We start from the raw sequence: 15003 nt of genomic DNA on the forward strand, positions 1-15003 counted from the left end.
CGCAAAGAAGTGAAATCGCAAAGAAGTGAAATCGCAAAGAAGTGAAATCGCAAAGAAGTGAAATCGCAAAGAAGTGAAATCGCAAAGAAGTGAAATCGCAAAGAAGTGAAATCGCAAAGAAGTGAAATCGCAAAGAAGTGAAATCGCAAAGAAGTGAAATCGCAAAGAAGTGAAATCGCAAAGAAGTGAAATCGCAAAGAAGTGAAATCGCAAAGAAGTGAAATCGCAAAGAAGTGAAATCGCAAAGAAGTGAAATCGCAAAGAAGTGAAATCGCAAAGAAGTGAAATCGCAAAGAAGTGAAATCGCAAAGAAGTGAAATCGCAAAGAAGTGAAATCGCGATAAGCGAATTCGATAAGTGAAGTCACAATAATCAATTTTTTTCCCCCCTCAGGATGGCGCCGTCAGGCGGCGGCCGGGGGCAGTAGCTCTGTCCATTGTTATTGTTTTTTTGTGTTTTTCAGCCTTCCTATCTTTTTTTTATTATATTTTAATATTTCTTAATTAATTTCTTTCTAATTTACTTTGTACGTTATACTTATTGCTTAATGTTTTTGCAACTTTCTTTGTTCTATTAGCTTGGTTTCTTTCTGCTAGTTCTTTTTTGGAACCATTGTGCCATACCTCCGCTGTCATACACAAGGGATCAGCTGTGTACGATACGCAGCAGAAAGAGCAACACCTCGATGCCGCTGTAAATCCAGAGCTGGACGAAAGTGTTGGGAGAAGTGATGCTTCAGACCAGGGGTCGGGAACCTTTTTGAGAGAGCCATAAACTATTCTTATTTTCTAATATTATTTTAAAAGAGCCATTCTCAGAATTTAAAAGTAAAAATATATGAAAATGTGCAATATGAAAAAAAAGTCATTTCACCACTTTTTAATTACAATAAGTCTCTGATTTCTTTTGACAACATTATCATGCTGTTGCTGTTCAATCAGTATTAATGAGATGAGTAATGAAAACCTAAATGATGATTAAAGTGGTGCTAGAGCTAGTCTCAATGCCACAGTGTCGCCGTGACGCTCCTATTGGTGATTTCAGGCCTTGGCTCTCACTAGTGATTTCCATATTTTACCTCAGAGGTTAGTGGAGAGCAATATAGATCCATGGAAAGAGCCACATATGGCTCTCGAGCCGTACGTTCCCTACCCCTGCTTCAGACCAATCATTCCTTCTATTATTATGGGGAAATTGAGATCCCTCCCCGATAAGATGGAAGAGCTGTGAGCGCTTACCAGGCCGTAAAGGGAGTATTGGGAGTGTTGTATTTTGTTACTGTTGATTCTTCAGCTCCAGACTACTGAGGAATGGTGCGGATATGTTTGGAAAAGTAGTTCTGCATAGTCTCAGTCTGCAGAAGTTCCCCACCTTGTAGAAGACTGTGGTTCCAGTTTTATCTAGCTCTGCAAAGTCTTTTTCATCTGTCTGTATCTTTTCTTGCTACTGCAACCAAGTTGGCATCTGCTCATGTGGCATCCGCTAGCGGTAGCTCCATCCGCTCTTGTTCGTTTTGTTTTTGCTGCTTTTCTATCTTTTTTTAATTGCATTTTAATATTTCTAAAGGCTTTCCCAGAAACTTTGCCTTGAGTGTTTCGAATTGTCCTATTCACAATATGTCTTCATAGGCGCCGTTCAAAGCGGCTGCATGTTGCAATAGCTTCCGAAACCCTCACTCGTATTCTGTGTTGCATGTCTGTGTGTATGTGTGTGTATATATGTATGTATATATATATATATATATATGTATGTATATATATATATATATATATATATATATATATATATATATATATATATATATATATATATATATATATATATATATATATATATATATATATATATATATATATATATATATATATATATATATATATATATATATATATATATATATATACATACATATATACATACATACATACATACATACATACATACATACATACATACATACATACATACATACATACATATATATACATACATACATATATATACATACATACATATATATACATACATACATATATATACATACATACATACATACATATCTACATATCTATATATCTATATGTCTATATGTATATATGTATATATGTATGTATATATATATGAATATATGTATATATGTATGTATATATATATGAATATATGTATGTATGTATATATATGTATATATATATATATATATATATATATATATATATATATATATATATATATATATATATATATATATATATATATATATATATATATATATATATATATATATATATATATATATATATATATATATATATGAATATATGTATGTATATATATATATATGAATATATGTATATATGTTTATACAGTATATATGCATGTGCGCGTGTATGTACGTGTGTTTGTGCGTGTGTATGTACGTGTGTGTGTGTGTATGTGTATATATGTATGTATATATATGTGTATATATATATATATATATGTATGTATATATATATGTATATGTATATATGTATGTATATATATGTATATAGGTATGTATATATATGTATATTTGTATGTATATATATGTATATATGTATGTATCTATATGTATATATGTATGAATATATATATATGTATATCTGTGTATATGTATATATGTATAAATGTATATACAGTATTTTCACGACTATAAGGCGCACCTTCAATGAATGGCATATTTTAAAACTTTTTCCATACATAAGGTGCACCGGATTATAAGGCGCACCTTCAATGAATGGCATATTTTAAAACTTTTTCCATACATAAGGTGCACCGGATTATAAGGCGCGGCAGTAGAGGCTGTAGTTACGCTATGCAACCGTTGGGTGGTGCCGCACAAAAGAGAATGTCAACAAAACAGTCAGATAGGTCAGTCAAACTTTATTAATAGATTACAAACAAGCTTTCCACAACTCCATTCACTCCCAAAATGAATAAACAGCTGTATTTATTATTTTCTCTGAGGTAAAGCATTTTCGTGACACATCTTTAACATCTTTGAGCAACAGCAAGGCATAATATTTTACTTTTCCCCCATTTAGTCAACACACAAAACCGTCTGATACTTTTATGGCAAATTAAACGTTAGTGCAATCGCAATATAGTGACACCCGTAATGTGCAAAAACAATAAAGCAAGAGGATAATAACTGTAAACACACAAGAAAAACATAAAGCTCACTCTATCAGCTCCTCATCTAAGAATTCCTCGACTTCTTCTGAAGTGTTCGAATTGACCATCTCAGTGAATGGGCCATCCAACACGTCCGGCTCCGTCTCATCAAGGTCATCATTAATCGAGTCAGTGTCGCTGTTGTTGTCTGGCTGTTTGGGGACAATTCCTCCACTTCCTCACCATTGATTCATTAATGTTAAACTCTCTTGCTGCTGCTCTATTTCTAGTTCTACTGCATGACTGATCGCCTTGAGTTTAAACTCTGCGTTGTGAGCGTGTCTCTTAATAGGAGCCATTTCAGGGTCTTTATACAAACGCACAAATGAAAGTGAATCGTTGTTTAATATTTCCCAGCATGCACAGCGCACTTCTTCTACGGGGAAAAATGGAGTCGGTGGCTGCTTACCGTAAACTGCGAGACCTGTCGCGGCTCAATATTGATCGATGTATAATATTGATCCATATATAATATTGATCCATACATAACATTGATCCATATATAAGGCGCACCGGATTATAAGGCGCATAGTCAGCTTTTGGAAAAAAAAAAAAAGATTTTAGGTGCGCCTTATAGTCGTGAAAATACGGTATGTATATGTGTATTTGTATATATGTATATATGTGGATATATGTGTGTATATATGTGTATATGTGTATATATATGTATATATATGTATATATGTGTATATGTATATATATGTATGTGTATGTATGTATGCATGTATGTATGCATGTATGTATGCATGTATGTATGCATGTATGTATGCATGTATGTATGCATGTATGCATGTATGTATGCATGCATGCATGTATGTATACTTGTATACATGCGTATGACGAAATTGGATAGTGCTTCTCCACAAGTTCGCCTTCCCAGGCAAGACCCATTAAATGACATATTCAGACTTGTTAGCACTCGAATTGTTAGCCATGATGGTAACATCGCATCACCTCTTGCGCGCCATCAATCCGGCGACTGCAAGTTGCCTCACCAATGCCAACAAGAATAAAATGTATCACTGACCTCTCACTGTCTTCTTACTTACCCTCCCTCAGTCAGCCTGTAGAAGGCAGATCCACGCCAAACGACCTTCCTGTTACCTCACTACGAGTTTTTTCCACAGAAGGGATTTGTGTTGTCGTCTCGTCTCGTGTTGCTGTAGGTTCAGAGTCCTGATGTCTGTTGTAGGACCTGTAGCGTCTGCCAGATAGAAGCAACTGGAACAGGCCATGTCCAGGATGAGTCCCCAACAATGATCCCGGCTCTGCTGAGGTACCGGGGGTTGGCAATATTTTCCAGTGATGGCAGAGAGCAGCCGACGATCTTCTGGGCAGTGTTAATCACCCTCTGCTTGGCTTTTTTTGTCTGCTGCCGTGCTTCCGGCATACCACACTTTAATGCAGTATGCCAGGATGCTCTCCACAGTGGCTCTGTAGAAGGTTGCCAGAAGCTTGGTGTCCAATTTGTTCCTCCTCAGTACCCTGAGAAAGTGGAGTCGTTTCTGGGCCTTCTTCACTACCACGGTGGTGTTTGTAGACCAGGAGAGACTATCTGTGAAATGGACTCCCAGGAATTTGAAGGACTGGACCCTGTCTACACATACTTCGTTCATGAGGAGTGCGGCCAGGTCTGTGCTGTGCTTGCGAAAGTCCAGGATTATTTCTTTAGTCTTCGTGGTATTTAGTGTAAGATTGTTCGCCGAGCACCAAAGAGACAGTTTGTCGACCTAATCTCTGTAAGCCGACTCATCCCCGCCTGAGATGAGTCCGATCACAGTGGTGTCATCGGCAAATTTGATGATGTAGTTTGACTGGTGGGCTGGTGTGCAGTCGTATGTGTACAGGAAGTACAGAAGAGGACTCTGTACACAGCCTTGTGGTGAGCCAGTGCTCAGTGTAATGGAGGAAGAGAGATGTGGACCCAGTCTAACAGTTTGTGGTCGGTTAGTCAAGAAGTTCTTTATCCAGCAGCAGATTGAAGAGGATAGTCCAAGGTGGGAGAGTTTGTCCTTCAGAATGTCTGGCCTTATGGTGTTAAAGGCTGAGCTATAGTCAATGAAAAGCATCCTCACATAATTCCCCTGGTAGTCCAGGTGGCTCAGTGCTGTGTGTAGAGCCACGGCGATAGCATCCTCAGTGGACCTGTTTTCTCTATAAGCAAGGGTCAACTGGGGGGGGGGGGGGTTGTATTTCTGATGTTGCGGGCCACCAACTTTTCAGAGCACTTCATGATCACAGGCGTGAGAGCAACAGGCCAGTAATCGTTCAAGCTGTCAATGGTTGTCTTTTTGGGGACAGGAATGATGGTGGCAGATTTCAGGCAGGCTGGAACGATGGATTGTTGCAAGGAACGGTTGAAAATGTCCGATTGAAAGACTCCAGCCAGCTGTTCAGCACAGGCTATGACACCTTGCCAGGTATTCCGTCTGGTCCAGCAGCCTTCCTGGTGTTCAGACTGCATTTCCAGTCTGCCTTCCTGTTCCCGAAACTCCAGTGTATTGTTGCAGGGTGGTAGTGGGAGTGTTGACACTGGGTCTGATTTGTCAGTCTCAAAGCGGGCAAAGAAATGGTTCAGTTCCTCCGCTAGTGAGGCATCTGCGTTTACAGACATATAATTGTTATTGTAGTTAGTAATATGTCGTATTCCCTGCCACATCTTTGGGTTATTTTCTTTGAAGTGCTCCTCGATTTTCTTAGTATATGCTGCCTTGGCCTTCTTTATGCCTCTTTTCAGCTCTGCTCTGGCAGCTCTATACTTTCTCTTGTCCCCCAATCTGAAGGCGGTGTTACGGCATTTGATGAGTGCTTGTTTCTCCTTGGTCATCCAGGGTTTTTGGTTAGGAAAAACCTGCATCCGTTTGTCTGTACTAACGTTGTCAATGCAGTTTCTGATGTAGGCGAGTACAGTTTCCGTATAGTCCAGGAGGTCGTTGTGTTCGAAAAGTTCCCAGTTGGTGCGGAAAAACAGTCCTGCAGCTGAGAAAAAGCAGTGACAATAAAGACTCCATCAGGGTGGTCGAGCTGTTGTTTGTTTACAGCCGTTAGCAGGAGGTCGGGAGCCATGTTGACGTTCACATTTGGAGGTATATAGATAGCCGTTACTATGATGACCGTTAGCTCCCTTGGTAGAAAGTATGGCCTCTATCGTATTGCCAATAGCTCCAAATCCGGAGAACAGTGAGTGTCAATGATCTTGCTGTCACAACACCATTCGTTATGAATGAACATGCAAAGTCCACCGCCTTTGCTTTTTCCTGTTAGTTCTTTGGAACGATCGTTCCGAAAAAGCGTACAGCTAGCTAGCGATAGCGCAGCGTCGGGTATATGCTGGTGTAGCCGTGTTTCCGTGATAAGAATAATGTTGCAGTACCTAACAAAGCTGTTGGTAGCAATTCAAAGTTCCAACTCATCCAATAAGTAACTCATCCAGTAAGATTCCAAATTCTAAATTCCTAAAGAATAACTATAAACCACTAAAAATGAACTAATTGAAAGAAGCATTCAGGAGAACCACACAAAACGGACCACAGACAGACGCGGCTCTGTAGCTAGGCAAACAGCAGCAAACTGCGAACGACGAATTCCTCTCACATTACACTACAATCCACCGACAATACGAATATCCATGGCATACAACAAGTAGACCTATTAAGAGATGGCTTGCTTCGTTGTTGAGAGGGAAACAACAATATAAGAGTTCTGTTGATCGCCGATGCGGTACCGTAGTGACGCAGCTGTAGTTGCGGACAATATCGCGACATTAGTCATCTAGTGGCGTCATCTAGTGACATCAACCAGCCAATCATGAATTTTCCGATGCAGACGCTGAGTTTGTATGGCTTTTTTTGGTGTAGCAATACCTTGACATACGAGTGCCCCTACATTAGGTTAGGTTATCTTATTTATTTTAGCTTATCTTAGGTTAGCTCAGGTTAGGTCGGGTTAGGCTAGGCTATGCTAGGCTAGGCTAAGGAAAAGACAAAGTGGTACCTCGACATACGAGCATTTCGAGATACGTGTAAAATTTTGAGCAAATACTTATCTCTAAATACGAGACAAATGTCGAGATACGAGAAAGCCAAGTGGCCAAGACATGAGAGGCAATTTATGATTTTGGCGCATCTCTTTTGTGTATAACAGAGTATCTACGAGCCCTGGACGGAGCGTTGCATTTTCTTCAGTGTTTTTTTTTCTGTCATTCAACGCGAATGGCATTGCTAATACGGGGAGTATCGATTACCTCTCGTTGGCAAATGGTCATGCGTTATCCTATTGTGCCAGGGATGTGAATTGTGGATCTCTAAAGCTCTTCTGCAGCTGTCATTATCAGCAGAAACTTTGGAATTGTCACCCAAATATGTCACCCAAGATCACCAACGTATCATGCAGTGGACCCTTGGAGGGGGTCTGTTGTAGCTCTTCATACCAGTCACTTTTGTCCTCTTTTTCAGCAGCTTCATCTATCGATGCATAAAATTGTATAATGATTAGGTTACAATGTTGAGAGATGAAAAGAGGCCTAATAATCCATGTAGTCTCCCTTTCTAACAGTCTTGGTCTTTGCTATGAAGATTATTAGAGCTGCACCATGAATGAGTTTGTCTTCATTCCCTGAATGGAGTTGAACTGATCCGTCAACATCAGTGGTTTTCCTATAAATTTAAGGAGCATATAATACATAGGTAAAGAGATAAAAATATTTTGAAAGGTGGATCTGGTTGGGTGTAAAAAAAATGGATCCTTTAAAAGTCATGCAGTATGATTGTTTTTTTTTCCCCCTTACCTCTCATTGTCGAGTTGCACCTAGGATGAAAATTACGGCCTTCTGTTATGTTTTTTAAAACAGAATTACAATTTGCCGCTGACCAAATAATTATTTGCTCCACTACCTATAGAAAAGACTAAGGCAGCTATTAAAGTGAACAAGAATGTTGTGAGATCTCTTCGGAAAAACTCGGTAAATTGATCTTAATTCACGACATTGTGAAAAGTAGCACAATATACAAACAAAAATTGCTAAACAAAATCTTGCTGTTTAAATCATAGATGTCAAACTCATTCCAGAAAGCGCCGAGTGGGTGCAGGTTTTCGTTCCAACCGACCAAGACGACATCTTTTCACCAATCTATTCTCTTACAACTGTAATCAGTTGATTGCAGTCAGGTGCTGCTGCTTCCAGCAGACCTCCTCATTCGTCTAACTGTCTGCGCTTATTTCAGTAGGGAGGAAAACCTGCAACTTCTTGGCCCTTTCTGGAATCAGTTTGACACCTGTGGTCTAAATCAAAGGGAGAACAGATGCCAAAAACTAAAACCTAATAAGAATAGCAATGGCAGAATGCATAATAAAATTCTCAGGCGCCATCTTCGTGAAAGCCACTACCTGATGCAGTGGTTCTTTAGCTTGACTTTGGCTGTCATTTCGATTACCAATTGGTAATTGTGAATGGTTCTGTTTCTGTGTGTGCCCTACGACTGACTGGCGACGAGGTGCAGTCTCTCTTTTGCACAAAAGAAAATAATTTAAACAAATGATCACTATCTTCTTTCAGGTACCAGAGAAATATCTCAGTCACTTCCTAGACAGAAGAAAAAAGCCCAGCAATATAAAGGCCAAAAGAAAAGTGAGTAATGTTTCTCTATCACTTGTATTCCTTGACACTTTTGCTGTGAGTGTGGGTAGGCAGATTGATGGGGGCAATTTTAATTGTTTAGATTTTATAAATATTGAATACTTTTTAAAAATACATCTAAAATGGTATTTTCTTTAAAGATGGTCCTCTTGCCTAAAATGGCTCCTTGCTGTTCTTTGGCTTAGGAACATTTTCCTTCATTTCCATAAAGCTGGAGCAGGGTGCATTTTTTTTAAAATTTAGAATATGTTAAAATATTTAAATTCATTGAAATCTTTCGTCCCACGCTCAAAAGCGGCGGCGGGGTCGTCCCATGCTGAAAAGCGGCTGTCGTTGTCGTCCCACGCTCAAAAGCCGCCGTCGTCGTCGTCCCACGCTCAAAAGCCGCCGTCGTCGTTGTTCCACGCTCAAAAGCCGCCGTCGTCGTCGTCCCACGCTCAAAAGGGGTCGTCATCGTCCCACGCTCAAAAGCGTCTGTCGTCGTCCCACGCTCAAAAGCGTCTGTCGTCGTCCCACGCTCAAAAGCGGCTGTCGTCGTCCCACGCTCAAAAGGGGTCGTCGTCGTCCCACGCTCAAAAGGGGTCGTCGTCGTCCCACGCTCAAAAGGGGTCTCGTCGTCCCACGCTCAAAAGCGGTCGTAGTCCCATGCATGAAATCGGCCTTCGTCGTCGTTCCACGCTGAAAAGTGGTCGTCGTTCCATGCTCAAAAGCAGCTGTCGTCGTCCCACGTTCAAAAGCCGCCGTCGTCGCCGTCCCACGCTCAAAAGGGGTCGTCGTCGTCCCACGCTCAAAAGGGGTCGTCGTCGTCCCACGCTCAAAAGGGGTCGTCGTCGTCCCACGCTCAAAAGGGGTTGTCGTTGTTCCACGCTCGAAAGCGGCCGTCGTCGTCGTTCCACGCTCGAAAGCGGCCGTCGTCGACGTTCTACGGTCAAAAGCGGCCGTCGTCGTCGTTCCACGCTCGAAAGCGGCCGTCGTCGTCGTTCCACGCTCAAAGTGGCTGTCGTCATTCCACGCTCGAAAGCAGCTGTCGTCGTCCAACGCCCGAAAGCAGTTGTCGTCGTCCCACACTTAAAAGCTGCCACCATAGTCTGACGCTTGAATGTGGCCACCAGAGTTTGTCTTTTGAAAGTGGCCACCGGAGCCTGTCATTTGAAAGTGGCCACCGGAGCCTGTCGTTTGAAAGTGGCCACTGGATTCTGCCACTTGAAAGTGGCCCCCGGAATCTAGCACTGAAGAGCATGGAGCCAGCCTGAGAGTTTGGCCATATCTCTTTGCCGCGGTGCACGCCACTGCCTCCGGGCGAATGGCGCGGCCTGGCCGCTAGCGCGCACGCTGCTCTCGTGTCGTGGGGAGGAGTAATGGGCCGTTGAAAACCCCTACTTGGGCTTCTCGGGAAGACCACCAAGCGGAGGACCACAATAAATAACCAAACGCAAACCGCAGTAAGGGTTTGCCGACAATGTGTCCGGTGAAGCGTCCGTGGACAAGGAGTTCACAATGGACCGACACCACGGAATACTCTGTAAAAAGAAAAAAAAGGAATCCCAGAGTTTCCCGCTGTGTTCATCATCAGTGGAAGTATTCTGTCGTGAAAAGCCTTCGGCTCCGAATCGAAGTTGATTCCATTAGCGGCAAGCAGAAAAACAAGAGCAAAGTGCTGGTGCACAATTTAGGATTTCAAAATAATCATTAAAATTATCAAAACTGGGGCCAAGTTAACAAAATAAAAACTAAACAGGGGAGATGCACACCGACAAAGAGGCAAACATTAACCCACGTGGACAGAAAACAAAACTCCCTCGCATGCCTAAAACTTAGGGTTTAAATAACCAGACACGGTTTGATGACAAATCACAAACACCTAAGTCAGACAAATGAAGGGGAGCCGGGAGGGAACGTCAGGCAAAACATACAAACCATACAGACTGAAAGAAAACACACCCATCCACCATCCCCATTAGGGTGACATAGTTAAGGTAATATGCTTACTTCTGGCAAGCTGTATACCATACTTACTCGCATATTAGCCACTTTTGCCGGACAATAAATGATGACTGAATCAAGGTTACAGCTTATATGCGTATAAAAACACGACTTGCAAGAAACGACAAAATAGCGCCGTTGCACTTACCGTGATGTCATGTCGCAAGCAAATGCCGATACGGTAATTTCTTTCAAAATAGAGAAAAGATAAACAAATAAAACGCTAAACTAAATTTATTTTGACGTCTATGAATGAAATTCATGAAAAAAACATATCTTGCACAGAACGCGAAACGTTTCTGTCACTGCCCGCTCGGGGCACGGCCATCTTAGGAAGTTCAGGGCGGGGCCATCTTAGTGAGGTCGGGGCGCTAGCGTATACATTTTTTTCACCAGACCCAAATAGCCTTGGTTTTGAAATAAAATAATACCTTGGATTTTTTTTTCCGTCTAATTTCTTGTTCGAAAGTGACAACACTGGAGCAATATGAACCATTGAAAGATATGTTGAGATTACAAGCGATATGGCTGGCACAACATTTTAGACTTCTGGTTAGAAAATTGTCATTTCTGTAATTCGAAAGCATCAGGTTCTCATCAAGATAGACTTAGTTCTTTTTTCAAATTGAATAACTTGATATTTGGCATTTACAAAGACAGGCATATTAACTTCCTTATGATATTGACCCTAATAATGTTTTTTTATTCATACAGTGTTTCAGAAATTCCACTTGTGATGATTTTTACCCAGAGTAACACATTTGTACTCCATATTAAAACCATGAATATGTAGGTGAAAATTAGGAATCGGGGGCAGCTTATACATGAGAAATTGTAAATTAAAAAATTCCAAGGAAACTACGGGTGCGGCTTATACGTGCTGGCGGCTTATATGCGAGTAAATACGGTAATTCATTATGTATTCCCTTCTAAAACTCCAATATAAGAATGTGTTGGTAAGAATAGCTTAAAAGCAGTATAAAATTGGAAATAGTTAATATACAATTTTCATTCTTTTAATAATACAGAATGTGAAATGTGGACTTTAAATAAATGTTTGAAATGTTATTAACTTGAAAAATTTTTAAGTACAGGTGTACTTTGTAAATTCTCTAATTTGTTCTACGGTCTGCCCACAACTACCACCTAACCCTTTAAAATTGTGAGAAAATTCTAAGGAAATCATTTATTAATGTCTTACAATAAATAAAGCATATGAAAATGTGCTTTGCACTGCTGAAATATCTGCCTCCGTGGCCGTTATAGGTGTAATACCCGTGTTTGTCCGCCAGATGATGCCAAAGTCCGTTCTACCAGGGCGAAGCCGTCTACTTTGTAGTACATTTTTGACTTTTACGTGTGCTCTGTTTGTCTGTGTGTGTGAAAACATGTACGATGTTGCATTTGTACAGTTTTTATTAGGGGAATTAAAAAATAATGGATAAGGAAATGCATTTACTTTTTGAGGTATTTCCATACCAGGATCTTTTTTTTTGTATCTCAAGTCACTCATTTGCGTATAAAAAAAATACCTGAAACTTTCGTACCTAGAGGTATTCGTAAGTAGAGGTATGCCTTTATTCATTTGCAGTAAAAATGTAAATATTGTGTAAACAATGGAACAATGGAAGCACAAGTTCATTGAACTTTATTAAATCACACAAAGATGTGTGGATAAACTAAAGAAATGATCAATTCTACCCATATATTAAAATATATTGAGGATTCTTACAACTTATGTTGATGTATGTTGCATAACATCAATGTACAATTCAATTTTATTTGTATAGCGTTACATTTGTATATGCGTGTTTCACAGTTGACAATCTGGTGCTGAGAGATCAGTGCTGTGGTGTTTGCTGTCCCAGGAGCAGTTAACTTAGATATTTAATGGGACAGTATTCCCTGTTTTTCTTGCCTTGACACCAATTCGTATCAGCTTAAAAAAATGCGTAGAACAATTTAAATTAAACTGTTATCATGTTTTTACATTGATTGAAATAGTGCTTTTGCAAACTATTGGAAAAAGTACAGCATATTGAAAATATGTATGAAAAGTGAACAATTAACCATTAACCGCGATTACAGAGGGAACACTGTATCAGTAAATTGTGAACCATCGTAAATTGGCCGTGGGTATCTGCAAGAATGTAGAACTCATGCTACATGTTACGCTCGACGTTAACTCTTGTGTGCAATAAGTTTTGGCTCTATGTTTAGAGAGGAAAATTCCGGTTGGTCGGCGATCCTTCAGTCAGGCAGGACGGAGAAGAAGCTTCTCAGGGGATGAAGAGCAAAGTCCACCCTTTTACCAAGTTGAGGGGGCGACTCACCTCCATCTCCGAACTCACCTCCACCAAACACATAAATCAGGTAACATCATTGACAGGTTATTGAATCAAACCACAACTGATCTGCTATAGTTGTCTTAGGTTTGTTTTGCCTTCCATCTGAGCAGGCTTTGTAAAATCATGCAGCAATATCATTCAATTCTCGGCTTTGACTGGCCACTATCAGAATATGTCAGGTTTGCCATTTGACATTCCCAAATTCACGCACAAATAAAGAGGAAAAGACAGTCTTCTGTAATTTTCACTTGCAAAGAGAATGACTGTTTCCCTACTCCATTCTGACCTTACACATATTTTCTATTGCTTTATTAAATTTGAGGGCCCCTGATTCTAATGTACGTTTCAAATATAAGGGGAGAGATGGAAACAAAAGTGAGACATCTGAGTGTGCATGTGCATTGATACATGTGTAGTCAAAACAGACTAGGAACAAAGTGTCATGAAGCCTTGTGGAGTGTCTGTGACGGATGCCCGTGCAGTTCCCAGACCAGATTCCCATAACTGCAAGGCGTTCATGCTCCCCCTTTGCTTTTTCTGCTCCAGCAGTCCAAGGCTTTTTGTCTTCTCTTCATTTAGTTTAACCAAGGTTTTCAGGAGCAAAGCTTTTACTTTGTTGCAAGCAAGTGTGATGCTACTAATGATGAACAAAGCAAGTTTCTAAATTTTTAGAAGCACTCCATATATATTGCATCTTGTTTTAGTTTTTCTCTATCCCTATATATCCCCCTCACATCTCTCTCTCTCTCCTCTCACTCTCATCTCTCACTCTCTCTCTCTCTCTCTCTATCTCTATTCTCTATCTCTATCTCTCTCTATCTCTCTCTATCTCTCTAATCTCTCTCTATCTCTCTCTATCTCTCTCTATCTCTCTCTATCTGTCTATCTCTCTCTATCTGTCTATCTCTCTCTATCTCTCTATCTCTCTATCTCTCTATCTCTCTATCTCTCTATCTCTCTATCTCTCTATCTCTCAATCTCTCTATCTCTCTATCTCTCTCTATCTCTCTCTCTCTCTATCTCTCTCTCTCTATCTCTCTCTCATCTCTCTATCTCTCTATCTCTCTATCTCTCTATCTCTCTATCTCTCTATCTCTCTATCTCTCTATCTCTCTATCTCTCTATCTCTCTCTCTACTCTCTCTCATCTCTCTCTCTCTCTCTCTCTCTCTCTCTCTCTCTCTCTCTCCTCTCTCCTCTCTCCTCTCTCCCTCCCTCCTCTCTCACCTCCTCTCTCTCTCTCCTCTCTCCTCCCTCTCTCCCCTCTCCTCCCTCCCTCTCCTCCCTCTCCCTCTCTCCTCTCTCCCTCTCTCCCTCTCTCCCTCTCTCCCTCTCATCCTCCTCCTCACTCCCTCCTCTCTCCTCCCTCTCTATCTCTCTCCTCTCTCTCTCTCCTCCCTCTATCTCTCTCCCTCTCTATCTCTCTCCCTCTCTATCTCTCTCCCTCTCTATCTCTCTCCCTCTCTATCTCTCTCCCTCTCTATCTCTCTCCCTCTCTATCTCTCTCTATCTCTATCTCTCTCTATCTATCTCTATCTCTCTCTATCTCTCTCTATCTCTCTCTATCTCTCTCTATTTCTCTCTATCTCTCTCCCTCCCTCCCTCCCTCCCTCCCTCTCTATCTCTCTGTCAAAACAGACTAGGAACAAAGTGTCATGAAGCCTTGTGGAGTGTCTGTGACGGATGCCCGTGCAGTTCCCAGACCAGATTCCCATAACTGCAAGGCGTTCATGCTCCCCCTTTGCTTTTTCTGCTCCAGCAGTCCAAGGCTTTTTGTGTCTTCTCTTCGTTTAGTTTAACCAAGGTTTTCAGGAACAAAGCTTTTACTTTGTTGCAAGCAAGTGTG

At 40.8% G+C, this 15003-nt stretch overlaps 1 protein-coding gene across 2 annotated transcripts in view; it reads left to right on the forward strand.

Moving 5' to 3' along the window:
* Nucleotides 1–13248, forward strand: part of mbtd1 (mbt domain containing 1) — a 91070-nt gene extending 77822 nt beyond the window's left edge. The window contains exons 15-16 of one of the 2 annotated variants that reach the window (XM_077739353.1): nucleotides 8747–8818; nucleotides 13031–13248. In XM_077739353.1, the coding sequence (XP_077595479.1) occupies nucleotides 8747–8818; nucleotides 13031–13233 (275 nt within the window). In that variant the 3' untranslated portion in view covers nucleotides 13234–13248. The remainder of the gene's footprint in view (nucleotides 1–8746; nucleotides 8819–13030) is intronic. The other variant, XM_077739354.1, reaches the window with a different exon arrangement.
* Nucleotides 13249–15003: the final 1755 nt, after the last annotated feature.

This window comes from Stigmatopora nigra, chromosome 18, assembly GCF_051989575.1.
Source record: "Stigmatopora nigra isolate UIUO_SnigA chromosome 18, RoL_Snig_1.1, whole genome shotgun sequence".
In the NCBI taxonomy this organism is placed as follows: domain Eukaryota; kingdom Metazoa; phylum Chordata; class Actinopteri; order Syngnathiformes; family Syngnathidae; genus Stigmatopora; species Stigmatopora nigra.